Here is a 21,467-nt window from a genome sequence, read left to right on the forward strand (position 1 = left end):
ACGCTTTAAAAGCCTTTACAAGTTACCAGTTTATACCAGAGTTATACAGGATGTCTGGTGCTAAAACTATTGCTCTTGCTTTCACGCTTGCGGCGATACCTCATATGTGTGGTCCGATCGCCGTTTACATATGCTTGCGAGGCCTATATGCGTGTTTGCATTTGCGCGTGAGCATGGGGGAGCTTTACTTTTTTTTTTTTAAATGTTGGACTGTAACTTTAACTTTTTTTAATCAACTTTATTGCTATTGCAAGGGATGAACAACATCCTTTATAATAGCATTGGCTGTGACAGGTCCTCTTATGGTGAGATCTGAGGTCTATTAGACCCCAGATCTCTCCTCTAGCCTCCAATGCAACCGATCAGACGCAGATCGGAAATCCTCTTAACTTCCTGTTTCTGTCGTCACACAGTGGGAACTGGGAAGAACAACATTTGCTCCTCTCACTCTGTGCCAAGAGCTGGATGCCACCAGTTGCATCCTTACCGGGCTCTCCTGTGCGATCGGGGAGCCCGGTAAGGATGCAACTGGTGGCATCCAGCTCTGGGCACAGAGTAAGAGGAGCAGATGTTGTTCCTCCCACTGTGTCACGACAGAAACAGGAAGTTACGAGGATTTCCGATCTGCGTCTGATCGGTTGCATTGGAGGCTAGAGGAGAGATCTGGGGTCTAATAGACCTCAGATCTCACCATAAAGAGGACCTGTCACAGCCCATACTATTATAAGGTGGCGGCATTATGACCGCCAGTTATGGTTTCAAATATAATGTCTGGTCAAATGTTCATACCCTAGTAGTAAAGGAACAGACATGTGATTCGATTTCATGTGATAAATGCATGTATGATAAATTCTTGAAGCATGGGCTCAGAGAAACTTAGGGCCCAATCACCCTGAGCTGCAGCCAAAACCACTGCTGCCCACACAGCGTTTTGGACTGTAGATCAGTGGGCAGTGTGATGTGCATTTTATTGCATCACACTGCTCTGTTTTTTTTCTTTCAACAAATTTTATTTGAAGTGTACAAACAGATATTTAGTTCATATCACTGCAGAGAAGCGTGGTGTGCCGCAGTTCTGTGCAATGACTTGGGGTCCAAGAAGAGTGCTGCGAGATTATGCAAACATGTTGCATAAGCTTACTCTGATCTGGTCCGAAAATAACACACACAAAATTATTGCTCTGATGTCATAGCAGTTACCATTGTTTTTTCATGCTCCTAGTGTGAATGGGCCCTAAAGGATCCTATGCATGACCTGGCCTTGCTAAAAAAAAAAAAAAGTCCCTTTAAAGCATGGGTGTCCAACCTTTTGGCTTCTCTGGGCCACATTTAATGTAGAGAAATTTTCTCGGGCCGCATATAAAATATATACTATTAGTTAAGGTATATAAGCAATAAAATGCCGCCGCGGCCGCACCCCCCGCACTGATTTAACACAACTAGAGGATGATGAAATGAAATGGAATCAGCATACGGAGGTTTACTTCTTCTGAGAGGTATTAAAGGAACACTCTAACCACCATGACCACTTCAGTGATTTGAAGTGGTCATGGTGGTAGGAGTCAGAAACACTGCACATGCTCACATCCCCCCCTCCCCTCCCCTCCGTGGCAGCCTCTGCCTACGTTAGTTGGAAGCCGCTGTGGCCATGCCCCTGACCCGACTTCCTCCTTCCCCAAAAAAAAAAAAAATTGTCAGGGGGCAGTGGGCCGCATTGCATGGGGTTCCGGGCCGCATGTGGCCCCCGGGCCGCAGGTTGGACATGCCTGTGTAATGATTAAGCACAAGATGTATGTGTGAAACGCGTCTACGAGACTTTATGCTGGTGTCTTTGGTGTCATCACTTGCAATTTTTTGGAAATAAAGGTATTTGAAACCTATTGGAATCCCTGGATGTGCGGCTAATTCTTTTCCTACATGCCTGCTTTAAAGCTTTAATATTTAGCATTTTTGAGCCCAGTATTCAGAAGTGCCCAGCCTAAAAATAATGATTCTGTGCAACAGCTACATTTTAGGTAATACAGGTTTGTATTTTTAACTATAGATCATCAAAGCGTCAGTTTGATAATCAGTCCTTCCTGCAGAACAATGGCCAGTACAGTAAAAAGATGTATTTATTTGCCTGGAAAGGCTTAGGCTTCTTTCACACATGCGGACCGTTCAGATCCGCCTGTCAGTTTTTTAGGCGGATCTGAACGGATGCCCCATGCATCTCTATGGGGCATCGGATGTCAGCGGAGACATGTCCTCTGACATCTGATCCGATCCTGTCCGTCAAATCTGGACGGATGGAAACCCTATTTTCCATCCGTCCAGCGGATCGGATGAGAACAGACAGGCAGGTCGGTTCTCATCCGATTCCCCCATAGAGAACAGCGGGGACCTGACAGCTTTGTCTCCACACAGCGCGGAGACAGAGCTGCCACCCGCCTCTGAGGAAAATGGAGTCTGCCGACGGACTCCAAGTGTGAAAGTGGGCCTTAGTATCATAGGCTTATGCTTACATGCAATCTATAAATTCTTCCTTCCTAGTGGAAAAGTTCTCAAGAAGTACAAATTCTTTAAAAAAAATGACAAATGATAGACAGAGCACAAGTTCTAGCTTTAGTGGCCCTAATGTAAACAAGCAGATACAATAGTGGGCTAACATGAAAGAAAAAGAACAGTGAGGCTACTTTCATACTGATCAGGCTACTTTCATACTGATCCGCCGCAAAAATGTGCAAAAACACATGCATTTTTGCAGCGATTTTACTGTGTAAAAAAGCACACCAAAAACACATTGCGTTTTCCATTGCTTTCAATAGGAAGGTGTGTTTTTGGTGCGTTTATTTATTTATTTATTTTTGTGTGCGTTTATTTTTAACTGACCAAACATGCTCCAAAAATGCGGCAGGTAGGATTTTTACACTGCAACTGAAGCGCAATGCCCCAGTGTGAACACATTCATTGACCCCTTTCACACGGGCTTTCTAATTAGGTCCGCCTGTCAGTTTTTCAGAGGAGAGGGGGGGTCTCTGACAGGTCCATCCCAGCACAGTGAGTGGAGACGGACCTGTTATCCGCCTGCTAAGTGGGGATCAGTGAAGCTATCCCCCACTGAGCAAAGCTGATTCCGCCGGGAGGAACGCCCGCGTGCAAGGACCCATAGAATTTAAAGGGAAGCATTTTTCGTGAGCTTTTCTGGCCCTTTTTTTTTAAATGCAAAAGCACTTCAAAATCTCCTCAGTGTGAAAGCAGCCTATGTTGTACTACAGTGTACTGTACTGCCAGTTGTCAGATTCTAATTTTGTGAACTGAGTTGGGATTTGATTAAAGAAATTCCTTCATTATAAGGTAATCCTTCCCACAGCTAATGTAAAAAAAGGCACATTTTTACATGTTGACAGTTAAAAAATAATGCAATAGATGAGGTCAGCTATTAATAAATTGGGGCTGGACAAAGTCCATGAGGTAAGTTCATACTATGATTTAATGATGGCTACTTGATTAAATGGACTTGCCCATGATTTCCGCACTGAACTGTCCCTATGTGGAGGTGAGATATTGTGAGACATATAATAAGCGCTACAACAATATGTTATAGAACATACTTATGGCCGGAATACACGATAAGAAAATCAGCCGAAAATTTCCGTTCAGCGAAGGATCGGCCGATATTCTACTCGTTAATGCCCAGCCATCAGTGACCGATATCGATATTGTGAACGAAAAATCCCGTTTGAAAAAAACGAAAAATTCTGTCGTCTCGTTTGCGAAAGAACAATATTCCATACGTTGGTGTTAAGGTCATTCATTTAAAATCTGTAGAACATCATCACGCATGCACTGTTTCGATGGTCGGCGGTCAAACGGTCGGGCGATATTCGGCCTGTGTATATTGGCAACGTTTTCGACCAAGGAACACTTTTTCATAAGTCGGTGGTCGAATGATCGGGCGATATTTGGCCCGGTTATTTCAGCCATTAGAGTCCTCATGCAGTGTGGTAGAAGATATTCTCAGCAAGCCAGGGGCAGATATAGCCAGATGATACTTAAAACATTGGTGCTACTAAAAAAACATATAAGGGTAGCAGTATCATCTTCATTATTAATAGTTTCAGAATATAGTGCTGTTCCTCAACTCACACCACAGGATCTCTAGACCTACAACTGCCCTTTTCTTTTACCTTTCTTTTTCCAAGTTCAATGACAAAAGATGGCCCCTCAGAGTACAATAAGTTTAGAACTAAAAGCCAATATGCCCAGAATGAACAGGATGCACTAGCAAGTTATGGATTTACAGCTTGTAAACAACATTTTAATAGTTGTCAAGGTTCAGCATTGTTCATATACACAGACATCCTTATCATTTTCACAAAATATGTCTGTGCTTGTATTGTCAGTCACTGCTTTTTTTTATGTGTCATGTGTGTCTATGCGATTGCACTGGAGTCATTTGTCTCCCTGCAAGAGCCAGGTCTCTTTAAATGACAGTAAGCTGTGCAGCAGGGTTGCCAACTGTCAGTAAATTCACAGATAGTTTGTAAAAACCATGATTGTTACATATGTCCATGAATGTCCATTACGGACATGCAGTCTGTATGTCTGTAATGGACATTCATGGACAGATGTAAAAGTTACGGTTTTACCAAACTGTCTGCACATTTACTGACAGTTGCCAACCTTGCTATGCAGAAGCATGGATTGTTGGGTGGAGTAACACTGACACCACATGAACCAAAGGCTTCATAGAGAAGGAACTGTCGTTAATGGGCAGGCTGAATGTACCAAATTGATTGAGTGATCAACTTGGGTACAACCAGCCTGCCGGATTCGCTTCCGAGTATCGAAAGTGGCTGCTATAGCCACTAGCGATAATCACTGTTTTCTTCTGGCAGGGACAGCTTCCCTCGCCCCCGTCCTACCCGCTGGGAGAAGACAATGGCTGATTCACAAAATTTGCAAATTTAATTCCTGAAACCCATGATTGCAAGAAAGAAATTCGTACCGTGTATGACTGGCCTTAAGGCCCGCACACACTTGTTGGAAATCGGACTAAATATCCTCCGATTTTTCTCTCTCTTGCTCAGCGGTCATAACTGTTTTTAGTTGACAGTGCATAAATGTTCACAAAATTTCTCGTCCGATTTTTTTTTTTTTGGGACATTTGTTCCTAGACTTCCAGGTCGTCAGCAACTTCAGATCATGCACAGTTTTTCGTATTCGATTTTTCACGGACGTACTGCATACACATTAAGCGAAAATTGGTCGTCTGGGGACGGACGATAAAAATTTTGGTGTTTGTCCCTCCGTTTTTTTTTTCGTTGAAAATGTCGGCATCGGCTGCTGAAAGTTATGTACACACTAGCCGAAAATCGTACGATTTTACCTCGGACGGGAATTTTCGGCAGATTTTCTACTAGTGTGTACCCCACTTAAGACTAGTCTGTTACTACCAGATCTTACAGAGAGCATGGAAACAATAATACCAGTAGATCTATATACAGCATAGGCTGCCATAATACCACAAGATCCTAGAGAGAGAGAGTGTAGGAAATTAAACAAACCAGGGAGGTTATGGGCAGCATAATAAGACAAGACTCCAAAGTCTTGGGGAATGTCCGTAATCAGCCAGGGTATGTCATATACATAAGTAAATAGGTAAAGTAGATGGAAGAGAGTGTCAAACTGTGGATGTCTGTGCAGACATAATCCTTTATTTGTAACAACCGCTAATGCTTTTTGGGGGTTACAAAGAGGTCTACATTCACCAGAGCTAAACCATAACCAAAATAAACTTTCAATAATTATAGCGGAGTTCCGGCCTCAAATACCTTTTTTTTTTACAAAAAATACCCCTATAATACTAATCCATTGCCCTTTACAGAACCGCTATTCTCATACTTACAAGGTGTACAGTATTGGATTTTAGTCAAAATCTTACTTTTAAAAATGCTTTCTGAGTGCAGCCATCTTGGATGTGGGCATCTGAAGCCGCAGTGTAATCTGCTGTGTTCTTCCTGATTCCAGGGAGTGTTCTGGGAGTTCTTCCTGATTCCAGCCTCCTGGGAGTGATAACAAACAGCTCCCAGGATGCAATGCAAAGGCGGAAGTGATGTCGGTGGCCGTGGCCACAGAGGGGGGGGGGGAGAAGGAGGAATTGAAAATGCCCAATTGTTGATCAGCATAGCGAGCACTCCAGGAATCACTAAAGTTGCAAAATAGGCCGGAACTCCGCTTTAATATTTCTAATTACTGTGTTCAATATCTCCATCTTTTTGAAGATATGAATATTTTTTTTAGGAAAACCCTATGTTGCTTCTCCCTAGAATTGGATAAAGTTTATTTCTGTTGTGTTTAAGCCCTGATTAAGTGAGACTTCCATGTAACACCCGAAACGTGTTGGCTTTTAGTGTGACAAATAAAGAAATACATCTGTGGCTTGGCACACTCTGTCTTCTACTTGATCTTCTACTAGAGGCCACAGCAAGGTTCCTTAGGGGCCCTAAGAGTAAAAAAACTTCACTGTCCTTGAATACTCACCAAGCCCAGAATCTAGCACTCCACATTTTCTTTCTTCTAATATTCTAATACACATATGCACATGGCATGCAAACTCCAGTAACACTTAGCAGATGACACTAGGATCATGTGAAATTACTAAATTCCCTCAAAGTATACATTTGTAAGACTAAATTAAGTTACTATACACTGAATCCTGTTAGGCAGACCTAAATCAGCCTCAAGTACCTAAATCAACTTCATGAAAAAGTGTTTTGTTTTTAATAAATATCAGGCCTATTTCTTGATATGTTGTGTGTGACTGTTGGTGAACATATGAAATATACATTTCTCTTACGCCCTCCGACAGTTGCCGCCCCTTTTATAGTCATCACCAATGGGTATTGACTTCCTCTCTGCAGGAGTAGCTAGGCATAAGACTTAGTTAAAAACAAAAGCATTTAACATAGACACACCCATGGGGGCTGTCCCACTGGTCAATACCCCCCTGCAGTAAGCCATCCCAACTCAGTTTGTCTCTGCCTAGCATTAGGAGTAGATAGGCTTCCCTGTGCTGGAGCTACAGTCTCAGCTTTCTAATCTTTTCTTATGATTTTTATTTGCAAGAATGTCAGTTTTTTCTTTGCTTATTTTGTCAGCTTTAGTTTTTAGTCGGATCTTCTGATGAAGATGGATTTTGCGGAGCTGGGAATCGGACTGGCCGCCCTGGCTCTCCAGGGCAGAGGGTCAGAGGGATCCCCAGCCCGCCATCGAGCGTTCGGCTATGGCTCGCCCTGGCACTATGAATGACCTATCCTCTTAGGCATGTTTTGAGATGAGCAAGTATTAATGCAGACATAGATTAATATATATATTACTGAAGTGTAGTATTGACTTTCCTTACACTTGAAATTTAGTATTGAGTTTTGCTCTGTTTTGATCTATGTGCAGGGATAAAAAAGGCACTAACCAGTCTTGGTTATTATCCATTAATGCTTTAGGAGTAACGGTAACTCAATATGTGTGCCTGCTTCTATTAGCATTTTGCACTATGTGTTAGTGAAATATAAACAGGCCAAGGAGGGAGTAATGTAACAAGTTTTATAGGACAACTGTGTAAAAAATAAAATTGTAAATTTGGTAAGATACGTGTGTTATGCAAAACAGTAGAGAAGGGTTAACCAACTTTTACAATTAAAATGATGTCCAAGTGTCAGCATTCCACTTTCAATGCATCCAAATAGTTTATTCTGTGACTACAAAAATGTTCAGACCCCCCCAACACAACCCTAATGAAATAGTGAGTGTATCTAATAATATGGAAACCTCAAAACTGACTGCAAACCCTTGATTTTAAGGCCTAGGTCACTGTTCAATTTGTGTCAATTCTTGACCAGTCTACAACTGAGATCTCCTAGTCAGGAATTGTAGACTATGGCCCTCTGTGGCTTGCTAAACATGTTTATTACTCCTGATGATAGAAAGCAAAGTAAATTCAGCACTCCTGGTCCTCAGCCAATTACATCATAATACATTTCAGACAGAGTAGTCCTTTCTCAAACATTTTCTTCTCCTACAACCTCACTAATGTGATATAAATGAAATACAGTAAGTCCCCTACATATAAACATTCAACTTACAAACTGTCAAAGATGTGAACATGTGTTCGCTTGTCTAATCCGGTAAAGCTGGGTACACACACTTTGTTTTTTTTCCGTTCTACCTAGTGGGCTGAACGAAAGAAAACCTGACAGTTTGCCGTACCAACACAAGCAATGTTGGTGCAGCAATCTCCCCTGCTGTGCCTTTGTCTCCTGACAGGGGAGCTTCCCCCACCAGAACACACTGATCAATCCTCTGCAAGCGCTAATCTTTGCTGCACTTACGAACAAGTTGAACTTATGAACGAGCTCCCAGAACGGAACTCATTTATAAGTAGGGGACTTACTGTATACAGTACAGAAGTAGAGTCCTATAATGGCTGCGACAGGTGGGGAAACTGGAAACTCATGTGAGGAATTCGGCATGCCACTGTCTTCAATGAGGTAAGGTTTTGTGTAGAGTAACCTTTACCAATAATGGCACTCAGGTATCACTTAAAAATCATGTAGTACATGTAAGGGACATCTACGTAATATGGTGTAGAGTGTAGGTAGAGGTGCTCTGTTAAGTAGATTTTGATAAGTACAGCTTCATTGAACTTTTAGCTTGTAATCACTTCCTTGGTCTTGTTGCACAGGATATTTTTCAAGCAGGAAGGGACAAGGGTTGGATCAGGCCTGCATCATCCTTCCAATGCATTGTGAACTTACCATAGTAAGTGTGTAGAGATAAGAGAGGGGCATACACAAAGGCAAAACAGAAGAGTAAAGGACGGAGAAAGGAAAAGAAAAAAGTAATAGATTCATCTCTATGTGATTCAGGATGACAATAACCCTATTAGAAATCTTACTGTATGTCTGCCTCCATACCCCTTTACCCATCCAAATCAGTCAGCTTTCCAGCAACTGGCACATCATTCTATCGTACACTGTATAATATATTTATTACTCTGTAAACTATCTTGCCATTTACCCAGGCTTATACAGACCATCCTGCCACCTAACTAGACACACAAACACCACCCAGCTGTCTTACTTACACATATAAGTTGTTTAACCACAGGCCAAGAAACCACCCCATCTTCTAGACAAGTCCTATAAACCATTCTACTATCTAACTAGAGACATACAAATATAATTCCAACTAACTAGTGGCAAGAAAATATATTGATGTTGGTAATATAACATGTAGTTCATTTTGACACAGAAAAATAATTCTACCATATATAATAAGGCACTTACTGGTCCTCCTGACATGTAATGAAGATGTATACCGTATTACACCAAGTAGACACATGAAATTCATTTAGAGCGGGATTGAACCCAAAACCAAAAATGTAATATATTGCAGCTTACCAATCATTAGATGTGGTGGGTGCATTAGTTTTCTTTTTTTTAGGCCTATTCCCCTCTGTTTTCACCTGGTGATCTGGTTAGTAACATGCCTCCTGTATTAGAGCGCTCTCACTCTGGATGAAGGAACATAGGGGAACCTTTGGAGCGCAGCATTGTCAGTCTAGGGCAGTGATGGCGAACCTTGGCACTCCAGATGTTTTGAAACTACATTTTCCATGATGCTCCTGTACTCTGCGGTGTAGTTGAGAATTATGGGAAATGTAGTTCCAAAACATTTGGGGTGCCAAGGTTCACCATCACTGGTCTAGGGGGAGGGGAGTGTTGGATGTACTAGCAGATTTAAATACAATAAGAAATTGAAGTCAAACTCCAGCTCATATTTTATAATCAGTTACAGCAAACAGTTTTTTTCCCCTCTGGGATAAATGTTTTACATATATTAATAAAAGCTGATCATTTTAGGCACTCATGTCAGTGGTAAAAGTGCTTTTTCTGTTGAAAAATGACAGACTTGGATGGATCACAAGATTCAAATAGAAGAAAGAAAGCCTAAAAATTAGTAAGCTGCAGTAAAATGTTCGTTTTTGGGTTTAATACCGCTTCATTAAAGACCTACAATAGTGTAATGAGGGATCAACTGACTTTTTTATCATGTAGAAAGAGATCACCTGGTTATTCCAGCAGGTATTAGGATCTGCAATCACCCCTCCTAGTAAGAAAACATCTACTGAATATTCCACTATTTCATAGGAGATCAGCAGTTTGCTCCACCACATACCGAGAATATTGCTGATCAGCTCACTATGCAACAGGAAACCTACAGATCAATCCACCAAGAGGCAAAACAGCTATTCCACTGTATAGTCAGCGACCCAGAGATCATTCTAAGCTGCCAAACAAACCAAAACTTTGATTTGAAAAGACTTTCTAATCATTCCAGCTTGTAATAAAATGACCAGCTGATTATTTAAATCCTGCTGTCATACTTTTCTCATTGTAAACCATACAATCTTCATGCAGATGCCTGCAAAATACCTCTCTCCTTAAAGTACAAGTGCTTTTTACATGTAAACATGCTATTCTGAAATTGAACTCTTGTGTTAATAAAAAATATTTTCTAATATTTTGAAAATTAGCTTAGTTTACAAATAAGAAGAATATTTTGAATATACTTTCAATTTCAGAGAGCAACGGAGGTGTAAAGTCATTGCCTTTTCTGAGTATGCTGGTAAAATTTACATGTTAGCTAAGGTCCTCTCCCATTAGTAGGAACAAAGTTTTCAAAGTTACCCACCATACAAAACAAGTCATAGACACACACACACACACACACTGACAGCACATCTTCACATCAAAATACCAAAAAAAAAAAGAACATCAAAATACACAATTCTGTTCAGAGGCTTCAAGTGATACAAGAGGGTCCTGATATTAACACTTTTTTTGGGGTATTTCTTAACCCTTCTGCTGATAAATAACAATTATATAAAGCAGTAGTGTTAAGTTACCTCTAGTTGGTGGTAAAAAAATATGAGACCCATGAACGGACTAGGAAAGGAATAATAGTTATGGAAGGGGAAGGGATCTACCTTATAGGCAACTCGAGCAGGGCATTTCTTCCCCAGACCCAAGGGAGGCGAGATAAGTCTGAGCATCTGATACAAGTCTGTGTATTTCATGCGACCCCTGGGAACAGAGAGAGAGGAGCCACAGAGCCATGGAAAGGAGGAAGATGAGACATGGTATAATGGAGCAGAAGAGGAGATGGGACATAATCAGCGAAAGTAGAGGTTGTACAATGGATCATGGCGAAACGGTTGAAGGTTGAACACATGGAGCAATAGAAAGGATGAAAGACCAAGGGTCACCAAGGTCAACAAGCAATAACAGGGAAAAAAGCTTAGAAGAAAGAGAAGAAGAGATTGATGAGATTGATTATTGTGATGAGGCATTTAGGTACAATGAGTGCCAGAAACCATATTAATAAAATAAATTGTCCAGGCAAAAGCAAGAAAATGTCATAAAGAAAAAGGAGGATTGAAACAAGCCAACAAAATTATAGCAAGTAAAGGAAAACAAATAGATGAGGTGCATTGAATTATTATGATTAACCCATATACAAAAGAAGTAAAACCAAGTGGAAGATATGAATGTCAGCATGCCAGAAAAAAAGGTAGAGTGGAAAGGGATATAAAGAGAGGAAAAGATTGAGTATAGAAGAGGAAGAAAAAAAATGAGAGGAAGATAAACATGAGAGAGAGCATATCCCAGGACACAGTTAGGGAGGGGGAGGAATCGGAGAAACATGGAGAGAAAAGGAGTGAAAAGAAATTAGATCAACTCTTTACTACCTGAGGAAGAGACGCAAAGAAATCACCCACAACGGGAACTGAAATCTTATCTCAGCCCCAAACAATAACACCTTGGTCATCTTTTCCAGGAGGAGAGTACAAGCATTTTATAGGCTAGACCCTATGGAAGTAACACTAGATCTCAGTATAGAAACTCACATTTTTTTCAATTTTTTTCACAGAATCTGCTTTTTGAACAGGAGTCCATTGGCAGGTGGAGGGATCTCATTTTACAACCTCTCTCCAGTACAGGTATTGGGAGATTTATGCCTTGTCCTGCCAGTATGAAACGGGAAGGTGGTGTAGGAGCAGGGAGGAAGATGTTTTAGTGGTGGTGGTAAAAAGGGGGTGTGTGGGAGCGAGGTATATGGAATGTGGAAGGAGAATCCAGAATGATTAATGGAGCCCCCCTGAGACTCCTCCGCCCCCTCCCCCTTCATCAAGCAATTTTTTTTTTCTGTAAAGCAGGCTCCCCCACCCAAAATAAAACATCATCCGAGCCCAGGCCACCCCTCAAAAAACCCAGCAAGCCCATGCGTCTTCTGAAAACTATATATACACTTTAGCTGCCATGGGATAAATAGCTGGCCTCCTGGCAACCAAAGATTGTAGGATGCACAATGTGTACACAGCTGAGTACAGCTTGATACTAAAAATATATATATGGTATATATATATTAAATTAGGTAGGTGAAAGCATCGCGCATTCCGCTGAAACTCTTGCAAGGAACAACGGGCTAGTTTTGAAAGGTAGGAAGAAAAGGAATATTATCCGGGGGTGAGAGAAGGAAGGGATATAGGGTAAGGGTTGTGGAAATTCGTTCGTGTTTTTAATTTGGTTTGTTTTGTTTGCTTTTGTAATGGTTTTCCAAACCTTGCAGGCCACCCTGTGGGGGCATTTCTTCCCCAACCCCAGCGGTGGGGATATAACCCGTAACAAACTGTACATGTCCTTATAATGAATGCGCCCGCTGAAATAAGAACAGAAGGGAAGTTAGTTGAGAGGGGATGAAGCTTTTATGAATGACCCTCCCTGTACTCATACACTCTTGAGGGGTTGTGTCCTGTATGACTTAGTAAATATGGTAGAATTATACAACAAACACTCACTTTATCACTCAGTTATGGTTCAAGTCTCAAACTTTTCTTTTCTGAATTTAACATCACTTTTTACTCCATCATATCTCTTATAGGTTTTTTTTGTAAAATAATGTGTTGCTTTAAGCAAACAGATTCCTCATTAGGCAGCTTTGAAAAGACTAATATTCTGTAGTTTGGTTTCCCTCCTTTAATGAAATATCTATGTTATTATACCTAATTTCCTAATTTATTAAACTATTCACTTGCTGGGTAAGTGCCAGTTCACACTAGGTCGCTCCGACTTCGGGGGCAACCTGTGAAGTCGCATGCACCGCGACTTCGGCACGACTTGCACGGACTTCATATAATAAATGTCTATGCAAGTCACTCCGAGGTCACCCCGAAGTAGTACAGGACCCTTTTTCTAAGTCGGAGCGACTTGTGTCGCTCCTATTAGAATGGGTCCTGTAGCACTGCATGGACCGCGACGGACCGCGACTTGTCAGGCTGACAATTCGTCTGACAAGTCGCGGTAGTGTGAATGGAGTCCATGGACACTTACATTGTTCATATTGATTTGTTGTTCAATCAGCTGCATAACTTCTCTGAACATCAGTTTGGCTCCTAAATTGCAGCTGATATTCCCTCACTGCAGTGATGTTTCTTCTCTTTGGATACATTGGGAAAGATTTCCATCATATCCTGCCCTATCAGTAGGTGTCATCAGGACAGAAAGTGATGGGAGATCTTCCTAATGTAGTGCAGCAATTACAACCTGACAGTGCTACTATGGGTCCCAGGATTGGGCCTTATTAGGGAGTCTGATGAGGCAAATAAAACATAGAAAAAAATCTGTGTAAACGAAAAAAAAAACTAAAAAAATCCAGTACTGTATTATTAAGGGTTTTGTAGAAATTATTGTTGACCCTGACCCTGTACCCCTGTGACATTTCCAGTCAGGAAGAGTGGGTGTCAGAGAGCCAGAGGAGTCTTCAGGATCATTCATTGTAACTACTAGCCACAGATCCCCATTTGCAGGCTGTGCAGTAAAGATAATTTGTTAGGCTGCCTTTGTAGTTTAGATATATTGCTCTCTTCTTCAGGCTGTAAAAACCCCAGAGTGTCCCCTATGCTAAAAACTGACAAGACCACTGAGGTTTGTAGTTCTGCCAAAAAAAAAAACCACTGCAGTTTAAAGAATCATGTATTAGACTACGTTCACATCTAGGCGTTTCTATTTTTACAGGCCTTTTTTTGGGCGTTTTACAGGTGTTTTTGAAGAGTTTTGTGCAGGCGTTTTTAGGCTGACAAGTGAAAAAAAAATAAAAACACCTGTAATCTGCCAAAAAAGAAGCTCATGTACTTTTCTGAGCGACGGGCGTTTTGCTTAGGGTGACAGAACGCTGAGATGTGAACAGGGGCCTTTGAAATGAATGAGAATTGTCTCATTGTGTCCCTTGCACTGCTGGCTCCTGCATTAGTTAAAATCTTCCTCCTCCAATCCCCTCTACCCCACACATGGGATTGATAGTAAGCAATGTCAATTGCTTTTATTACCTGTGAGAGTCCACTACTTAGATCCAGGTACAATCTATTTGTTTTACATACAAACTTCCCCTATTATCCAATATGAAATGTTTATTTAGAGACTTATGCTGGCCATACGCTAGCCGAAAAATCGTTTGAAAATCTGTCATTCGGTCCAAGAGTTCGTTTTTTGTCCAGTTAATGGGCACAAATAGAAAATAGTTTTTAACTTTTCAGAGCCGAAAAATCGAAGGAACAGTTTGGAAAATTCTGCTGAAAGTTTAATGTGTTTCTCGGCCGAACTGTTTGCACTCGGCATATGTGACAAACTGAACGGAAAACGCCCATTGAACGATTTATCGTTCGAAAATTCGGTCATTACATGATGGCACGATCGTCTGCTCTCACGGCCGATTTTTAATTTTTTTAAAATGAGTTTGAACGATTTTTCGGCTAGTGTATGGTCAGCTTTACTTGTTATTTTTTTCCCAGTTATTTAAAGTATAAATAAAAGGCTTAATTAACAAAGCCAAAGCTAATATAGAGATCAAGGATCCCTATTTTCAAAGAAGTCAAAATGTAATTTCAATAGAGAGCCAATAAGAAAATACCATTGTATGATTGGAAATACATTTCTTTATCCTTGTGTTTAAGAATATAGTACCTGAGCCTGATAATTTATATCTATTATATGATATCTAGATGAGAATAACAACTATTGCTAAGTTTGGGGAATGCCTTTCTCTGTACACAGGGTCATCTGGCCACAATATTGTTTTCCTGAGAAGGTCTAAGGAACACATGACAAGCCCCTGCTTTTGCCATATGTACAAGGCCTTAGATCACATATGTCAAACACAAAGCCTGCAGGCGGAATCTGGCCCTCTAGTCCATTTCATGTGGCCTCCATACCTCTCCTGGAGCTGCAGTAGAGCTCCAGCCCTCCTTTGGGCCTCCTGCAGACCCTGCACTTTCTGCTTTCCAGCTCTGCCACCAGCTTCTTCCCAGCAGCAACACAAGGTAAGGGGGTGCGCTTCGATGTAAAGGAGGGTGGGGATGGACTCTTAACATCTGATGTAAGGGGTTTAAGATACTCTGGACATCTAGTATTACAGATGCAACCGGCCCTTTGAGGACTGTTGTGGTCCTCGATGAAGTTGCGTTTGACATTCCTGCCTTAGATAAACAGACTTTCAGGTTTACTTTTTCTAGCTAGACAATCCTTGGGTTTGTTTAATTTTTTTTAAATTGATCATTCAGTATTTAGTTTGAGAGTTTAACCATAACCTCCAGACATACTGATGCAGAATGAAAAGTAATGTGTTTAATCACTAGAAACTTTGGCAAGAAAATAATACATATGCAGGAATGACTGAATGGAAAGGTATATAATAAAATATAAACATCGATGGACTAAAATTTGCTAAATACAAATTAAAAAAAAAAATACATAAAAATATAGAAAATGAGAGAAAAAACATAATTACTTGAGAAAATACAAAACCTAAGATAACAAAAGCATATAATGCCTGGATATCTGTGGAAAGGATGAAGCAAACATTTGTTGGACTGGACCTTAGTCTTCTGACTTGACAGTGGCATGCGTCCATCGTTTTCTGAAGCTTTTTTCTTTGAGCAAATACTTCTTTCAGATGCTAAAAATATCATCAGCTAACCATGTTGCAGAACTTATGCCTAAACTTAATAATCTTGATTATTTAAAAAAAAAATAGATTTGATCAAATGTTGTCTTATTTTTTTCTTCACTCTGCTGCAAAACATTTGTTGGTTTTCAGGATAAAATGCAATAGTAAATCCTAATATTAACCTCTAAAGAAAAAATGGATTCCCTTTATCCATTAAAAATATCCCTAAAGTGGAACTAAACCCTCCTATGCTTTACAGCCAAGAAGGCTGCCATCTTAGCCTCTGTTTGTTCTGCAGTTGTCACAGTGCTGCACATGTGATCAGTTATGACGCCAGCCGTTTCATGGCTTCAATGTTTGGTTGAGAGCACAAGCAACTGTGACAGTTATTATTCCCGGCATGCCTTGAATGTAACTGATTTAGGAAACAGGTAAATCAATCGATTTAGTTCTGTTTTTACAAGCAAACATTTATTCAAGAAAATCATATTAATTTATAACAACTTTGTGGTTGGATAATCTGCCAGAAATTTCCCTGCACAAAAAAAGCAGGCTATATCAGCATAGCTATAATCAGAATTTTAGCTGTGGGCTTCAGGAAAGCATATCTTCCAGTTTTTATGGCTAACATGCAACCATTTTTATTGTCTTCTTCTTCAACTGGATTTTTAGCTTGGTTGCAGCTTGTGCTTCTTAAAATGTAACAAGCGCCCTATATGTGTTCTTTATTAGGCTTTGATATTACATTTTTAATACGATCTCTTCCACTGTGTCAATGTTTCCATTTTCTCAGATATACATAAGACATTCTTTTCCTGCTTGTAGATGTCTTCAGTCTCCTTTATCACCATCAGCTGATCTTAGTATTGTTATCATGCTTCTGTCGTACATTATATGTCACTGGTGTTTTGCTAATTCTCAACTCTCGGCTTACTGGTCCTTTTATCTGTGTGGTAACAGATTATTCTTTGGATGGTAAAATAAATGTTCATAATATTCTTTTGTCTCTTTCCAACTGTTTTCATTTCCACTCTCACATCTGTTCAGTGACTGGCCTACTAATACTATGCAAACCTTGTAAGATTCTGTTGTAATATATAGGGCCATCGAAAACAGAAATTGTAAATGGATTGCCAAAACTGGCCTCACCTACTACACCTATTAGTTTAAACAGGTAATATACTATTGTACAAAGCCCCCTTCTTGTTGGTTTTATATTAGGGAACGTAAACAAATTGACTCACCAGGCAGCTGGGTCGTACTCTGCCCACACTCGCACATATTCATCCAGATGATGAGGACCCAAAATAGATGAATCACGTGTGAGATATTCAAAGTTATCCATAATGACAGCAACAAACAGGTTTAACATCTGTAAAGAGGGAAATAAACTTTAATCTATGGCATCAATGTGCACAATTTACAACCGCACAATCTTATTATTTAGGGGGATGGTGACAACAAGAAAGAAACACTAGATTCTTAAATCTCTTTCTCCAAGAATGATATTCTATAGACCTAACAACTGATAACCTATTCAGCTAATCAGCAGATAGACTGACAATCAATGTATGTAGACTAAAGCATGGTACAGGCTGCTAGTTTTTTTTTTTTTTTTTTTTTCAACCCAGCATGCTGAACGAAAAAAAAAAAAACTGACAGATTGCCATACCAACACAAGCAATGTTGGTATGGGCATTCCCCCACCACTGTGCCTTTGTATTTTGCTGAATCCTCCTATTTTCGGCCAGCATAAAGCTTCCATACTGTTTATCTAAATAGATTAGATGGGTCGGTCAATGAAGCTTCAGTTGTTGGCATACAGACACTGTGGCAATCATGTCCCATTCCTTAACTGGAGGTTATGTACTTCTGTCCTTTGCTGCCTTGATGGCCCTATTTGCCTTCATAAATATTTTAATAAAGTGAAAAATGAAAACATTGGTGGATAAATAAGTAAATGTTTTGATAGATTTTAAATGTTTTTATTGAAGCCTGTAAAGAGGAGACTATTGCTGGCCACACTCACACAAAATTTCGGCCGTTTGCAGATTGAACGATTATTTGTCGTGTGAAAGCGAATTGTCCACTAACTGATAGAATAAACTCGTTTATCTGATCGTTTCCATGTTCGTATTAATCGTTCGATAACAATAAAAAAATATAAGACAGAATATTCTTTTAATTTTGATTATAAGATACACATATGCACTTTAATTGACATGCTAAATGTTTTCGCTTCAGATCCATAGATATTAGCCAGGCCCATGGTCGAAATCGTCAGTAAAGTTGGGTTCACTAACGGCACGATCTTTCCGAAAACTACAAGTTTCGGTCGAAATTCTGTGCGTGTATAGCCAGCATTAGTTTTCCCGAGCCCACATGATCCTATAGAAGTAAACTATCATTTGGCAGTTCGGAACCTCTTATTGTCTCATATTGGCAAGTTATGAATGGTATTAGCAACTTCTGTATAAGCGTCCTTTCACACGGTGTGCCATCCGACGAGGTCCGTTCTCTGCTCAGCGGGGAATCGATCCGCTGATCCCCGCTGAGCAGGCGGATGATAGCTCCGTCTCCGCTCAGTGTGCAGAGACGGAGCTGTCAGATCCCCGCTTTTCTCTAGGGGGAGATTGGATGAGAACGGACCCCCTGTCCGTTCTCATCCGATCCCATCCGATCCGCCAGATCCGTCCAGATTTCACAGACAGGATCGGTTTGGATAGCAGCGGGTGTCAGCTGACATCCACTTCTCCATAGGGATGCATAGAGCATCCGATCCGGTCCGCCTGAAAAACTGACGGGCGGATCTGATCGCCCGTGTGAAAGGGGCCTAACTCATTTATTGTCATTTTTCTTGTATTTGTGATATTTGTGATAGTGGTTACCTGTAGTTAATTTAAAATAAGTCTCTTGGTGGTACTTACAATTTAAAACATTGTACATTTTTTTTTCTCGATCAAATACTTTTCTATTAAGAAGAACAATATGTAGAAAGCGGGACTTTAAAAGTGCTGGGAACCCCCTCTCAGAAAAATTATCAACACATGTATAAAAGTAAAATTTTTTTTCCTATTACAAAAATATTAAAAAGGACATACTAGGGGTGTTACCCCTTAAAAAACATGAGTTGGTTCCTACACATATTGTTTCAACCAAAACAAATAACCTTTATCCTGTATACAGTGTCATGCATATATATTCATAGCATAAACAGAGGTATTATTGCGCTATGTATACAACACATATAGTAGCAGGAAGGATTGACGCATCACGCCTATGTCGACTTCTTCAAGGGTCCATGGGATACGTATGGTTTGGAACAAAACTGGTATGAGAACAGAACATTCACTGCTAACAGGAGAGATGTATGTACTATTCACTCCGGCCCGGTCAGAAATGCTAGGAGGTATGCAGATGCAGACAGGCGGACCTCGATGGAAGAGGGGGGCTCTACCACCAGGCCGCAAACACCAACCCCTGAGGACAGGGAACGATTCATGTTCCAGTTTTCAATTACTTTACTTTTTACTTTTTTATTAAGTTTACGTTTTTCATACACATATACAAACAAAGCATGACACAAATACCTATACAGGTATACATACCTAATGTTCTGTATAGGAATTTGTGTCATGCTTTGTTTGTATATGTTTAAGAAAAATGTAAACTTAATAAAAAGTATTTGATAAAAAAAAAAAAAAAGAAAAACAGCATTTTACCCACTTTGATGATGGAATTGCATATGGAGTATTAAATAGGCCAAAGTACTGAATATGGATCATGTTCAAAGTGCAGTAACCTATAACAACCAATCATATTTCAGCTTACTGTTATTAGATAAATGAAGGATTATTGTCCTTCTTACTCACCAAAAATGAGCAGAGGAAGATGAATGACACAAAGTAGAAATAAGCAAATTCACTGCCACAGTCCTTCTCCTTAATGCCTGACAGGGAGTCACAGGGCTTTCCACTAAGACAAGACAACATGATTTCATGCCACGCTTCTCCCGTGGCACTCCTGTGGGATGAAAGATTCATCATGGTGTTATACAAACATGCCCATATGTGTATGATCTGTATCAAAGACCCTGGGAGTCTAGTTCTACTGACCCACAAACCTGTCCACAACTCTACCCAATCCCCACGTTTACCACTTTTGTGGTATTAGGTTACTAAAAAGTCTTCAAAGACTGAGACTGACAAGATGAATGTTAACATGAAAAGCTGCCTACCGCTGGCCATGGTACAGAAGGACTGTGACAATCAGGGACTTTGAATACAGGTATAATCATATCTCCATAGCTTTATTTACTACAAGCAAGCAGTATACCATGATTAGGCATCATGATGTTATTTTTTGAATCTGTATGTTCCTCTAATGACAACAGTGAATGAGACTAAGCAAAGAAAGTTGTTGCCTGTTTAAATCACAGATGACATTATCACAGGCATGCACAGAGCGTATGAATAGTGGTGGGTTGTTGGTGGTCATCTCCCTGTGCACCACATAATTTCCCTGGAAAGTGGTCATGCTTGGGATATTAGATGTCCCATGATTCTGCTTACATTAGCTGGTCAGAGATAGTGGGTAGATTTTGGTTGCAGGTTGAGCAGAGCATGGGTGGTTCACTGGGAGCTCACTCTGCATTTATAGCAAAGGAGTTTGACTAGGTGTCCGTCTGCACTTGACTATAACACCAAGGGGATGTGACTGGATGGACAAAGACTAATGGTGGCCAGGCAACAGTAATGTGACCACATCAGCGCAGTTTTTCCAGCACTGCAAGGGATGGATACAAGACCACTCACCCTGTGCAAGTATAAAGCACAGAGGCAATCGGTCATCATTACAGGAAATCCCTGCACTGACACGCTTCGCTATTTCAGAGTGGCAACATTTTCAGGTTCAACTGGTAGCACAATAGTTCTTAGATAAATACTATGGCATATATTTTACAATTAGCAGCGAGAAACACCTGTAATCTGCAATACCAAAACTAGAATTACTATTTTCACACATAAAGTAATACAAATCTGCAACCCAAGTGAAAACATTTTTTGGCAACAATGAATATAAATGTAGACAATTCTATATGATATGAGAATATAAAGAATGCAGAGGAAATGCACAGAAAAGGTGAATTCAAATTTTATAGTTTACAGTTCAGAGGCTCACCGGAAAAGTAGCATGAGAGCTTGGAAAAATGTGCGGAAGTTGTTGTGTTCAGTGATGGCAGTTTCATCATCTTCTTCATCTAGAGCAATGTTACCAAATACCTGCCATGTAAGGAAGGAAATACCAAGATTTCTTAGTGGGTGTACAAAGATAATGCTATACCATAAAAAATATATTTTAACCCGTAATTTCACCAAGTAGTATGTTTTGAGGACTAAACACAGTATATATCTAGTTTTCAC

At 40.2% G+C, this 21,467-nt stretch overlaps 1 protein-coding gene across 9 annotated transcripts in view; it reads right to left on the minus strand.

Annotated features, from left to right (window-relative positions):
* CACNA1A (calcium voltage-gated channel subunit alpha1 A) overlaps window positions 1-21,467 on the minus strand; it is a 496,856-nt gene that overhangs the window by 78,856 nt on the left and 396,533 nt on the right. For 6 of the 9 annotated variants that reach the window (XM_082255807.1, XM_082255800.1, XM_082255802.1 and 3 more), the window contains exons 34-37: window positions 21,226-21,326; window positions 19,917-20,067; window positions 17,289-17,416; window positions 11,030-11,126 (exon numbers count right to left, since the gene is read on the minus strand). In XM_082255807.1, coding sequence (XP_082111933.1) covers window positions 11,030-11,126; window positions 17,289-17,416; window positions 19,917-20,067; window positions 21,226-21,326 — 477 coding nt within the window. Of the gene's footprint in view, window positions 1-11,029; window positions 11,127-12,665; window positions 12,763-17,288; window positions 17,417-19,916; window positions 20,068-21,225; window positions 21,327-21,467 lie in introns of all 9 variants that reach the window. The other 3 variants (XM_082255805.1, XM_082255803.1, XM_082255801.1) reach the window with 1 other exon arrangement.

Source organism: Pelophylax lessonae (genome assembly GCF_965119305.1).
Source record: "Pelophylax lessonae genome assembly, chromosome: 4".
Lineage (NCBI taxonomy): Eukaryota > Metazoa > Chordata > Amphibia > Anura > Ranidae > Pelophylax > Pelophylax lessonae.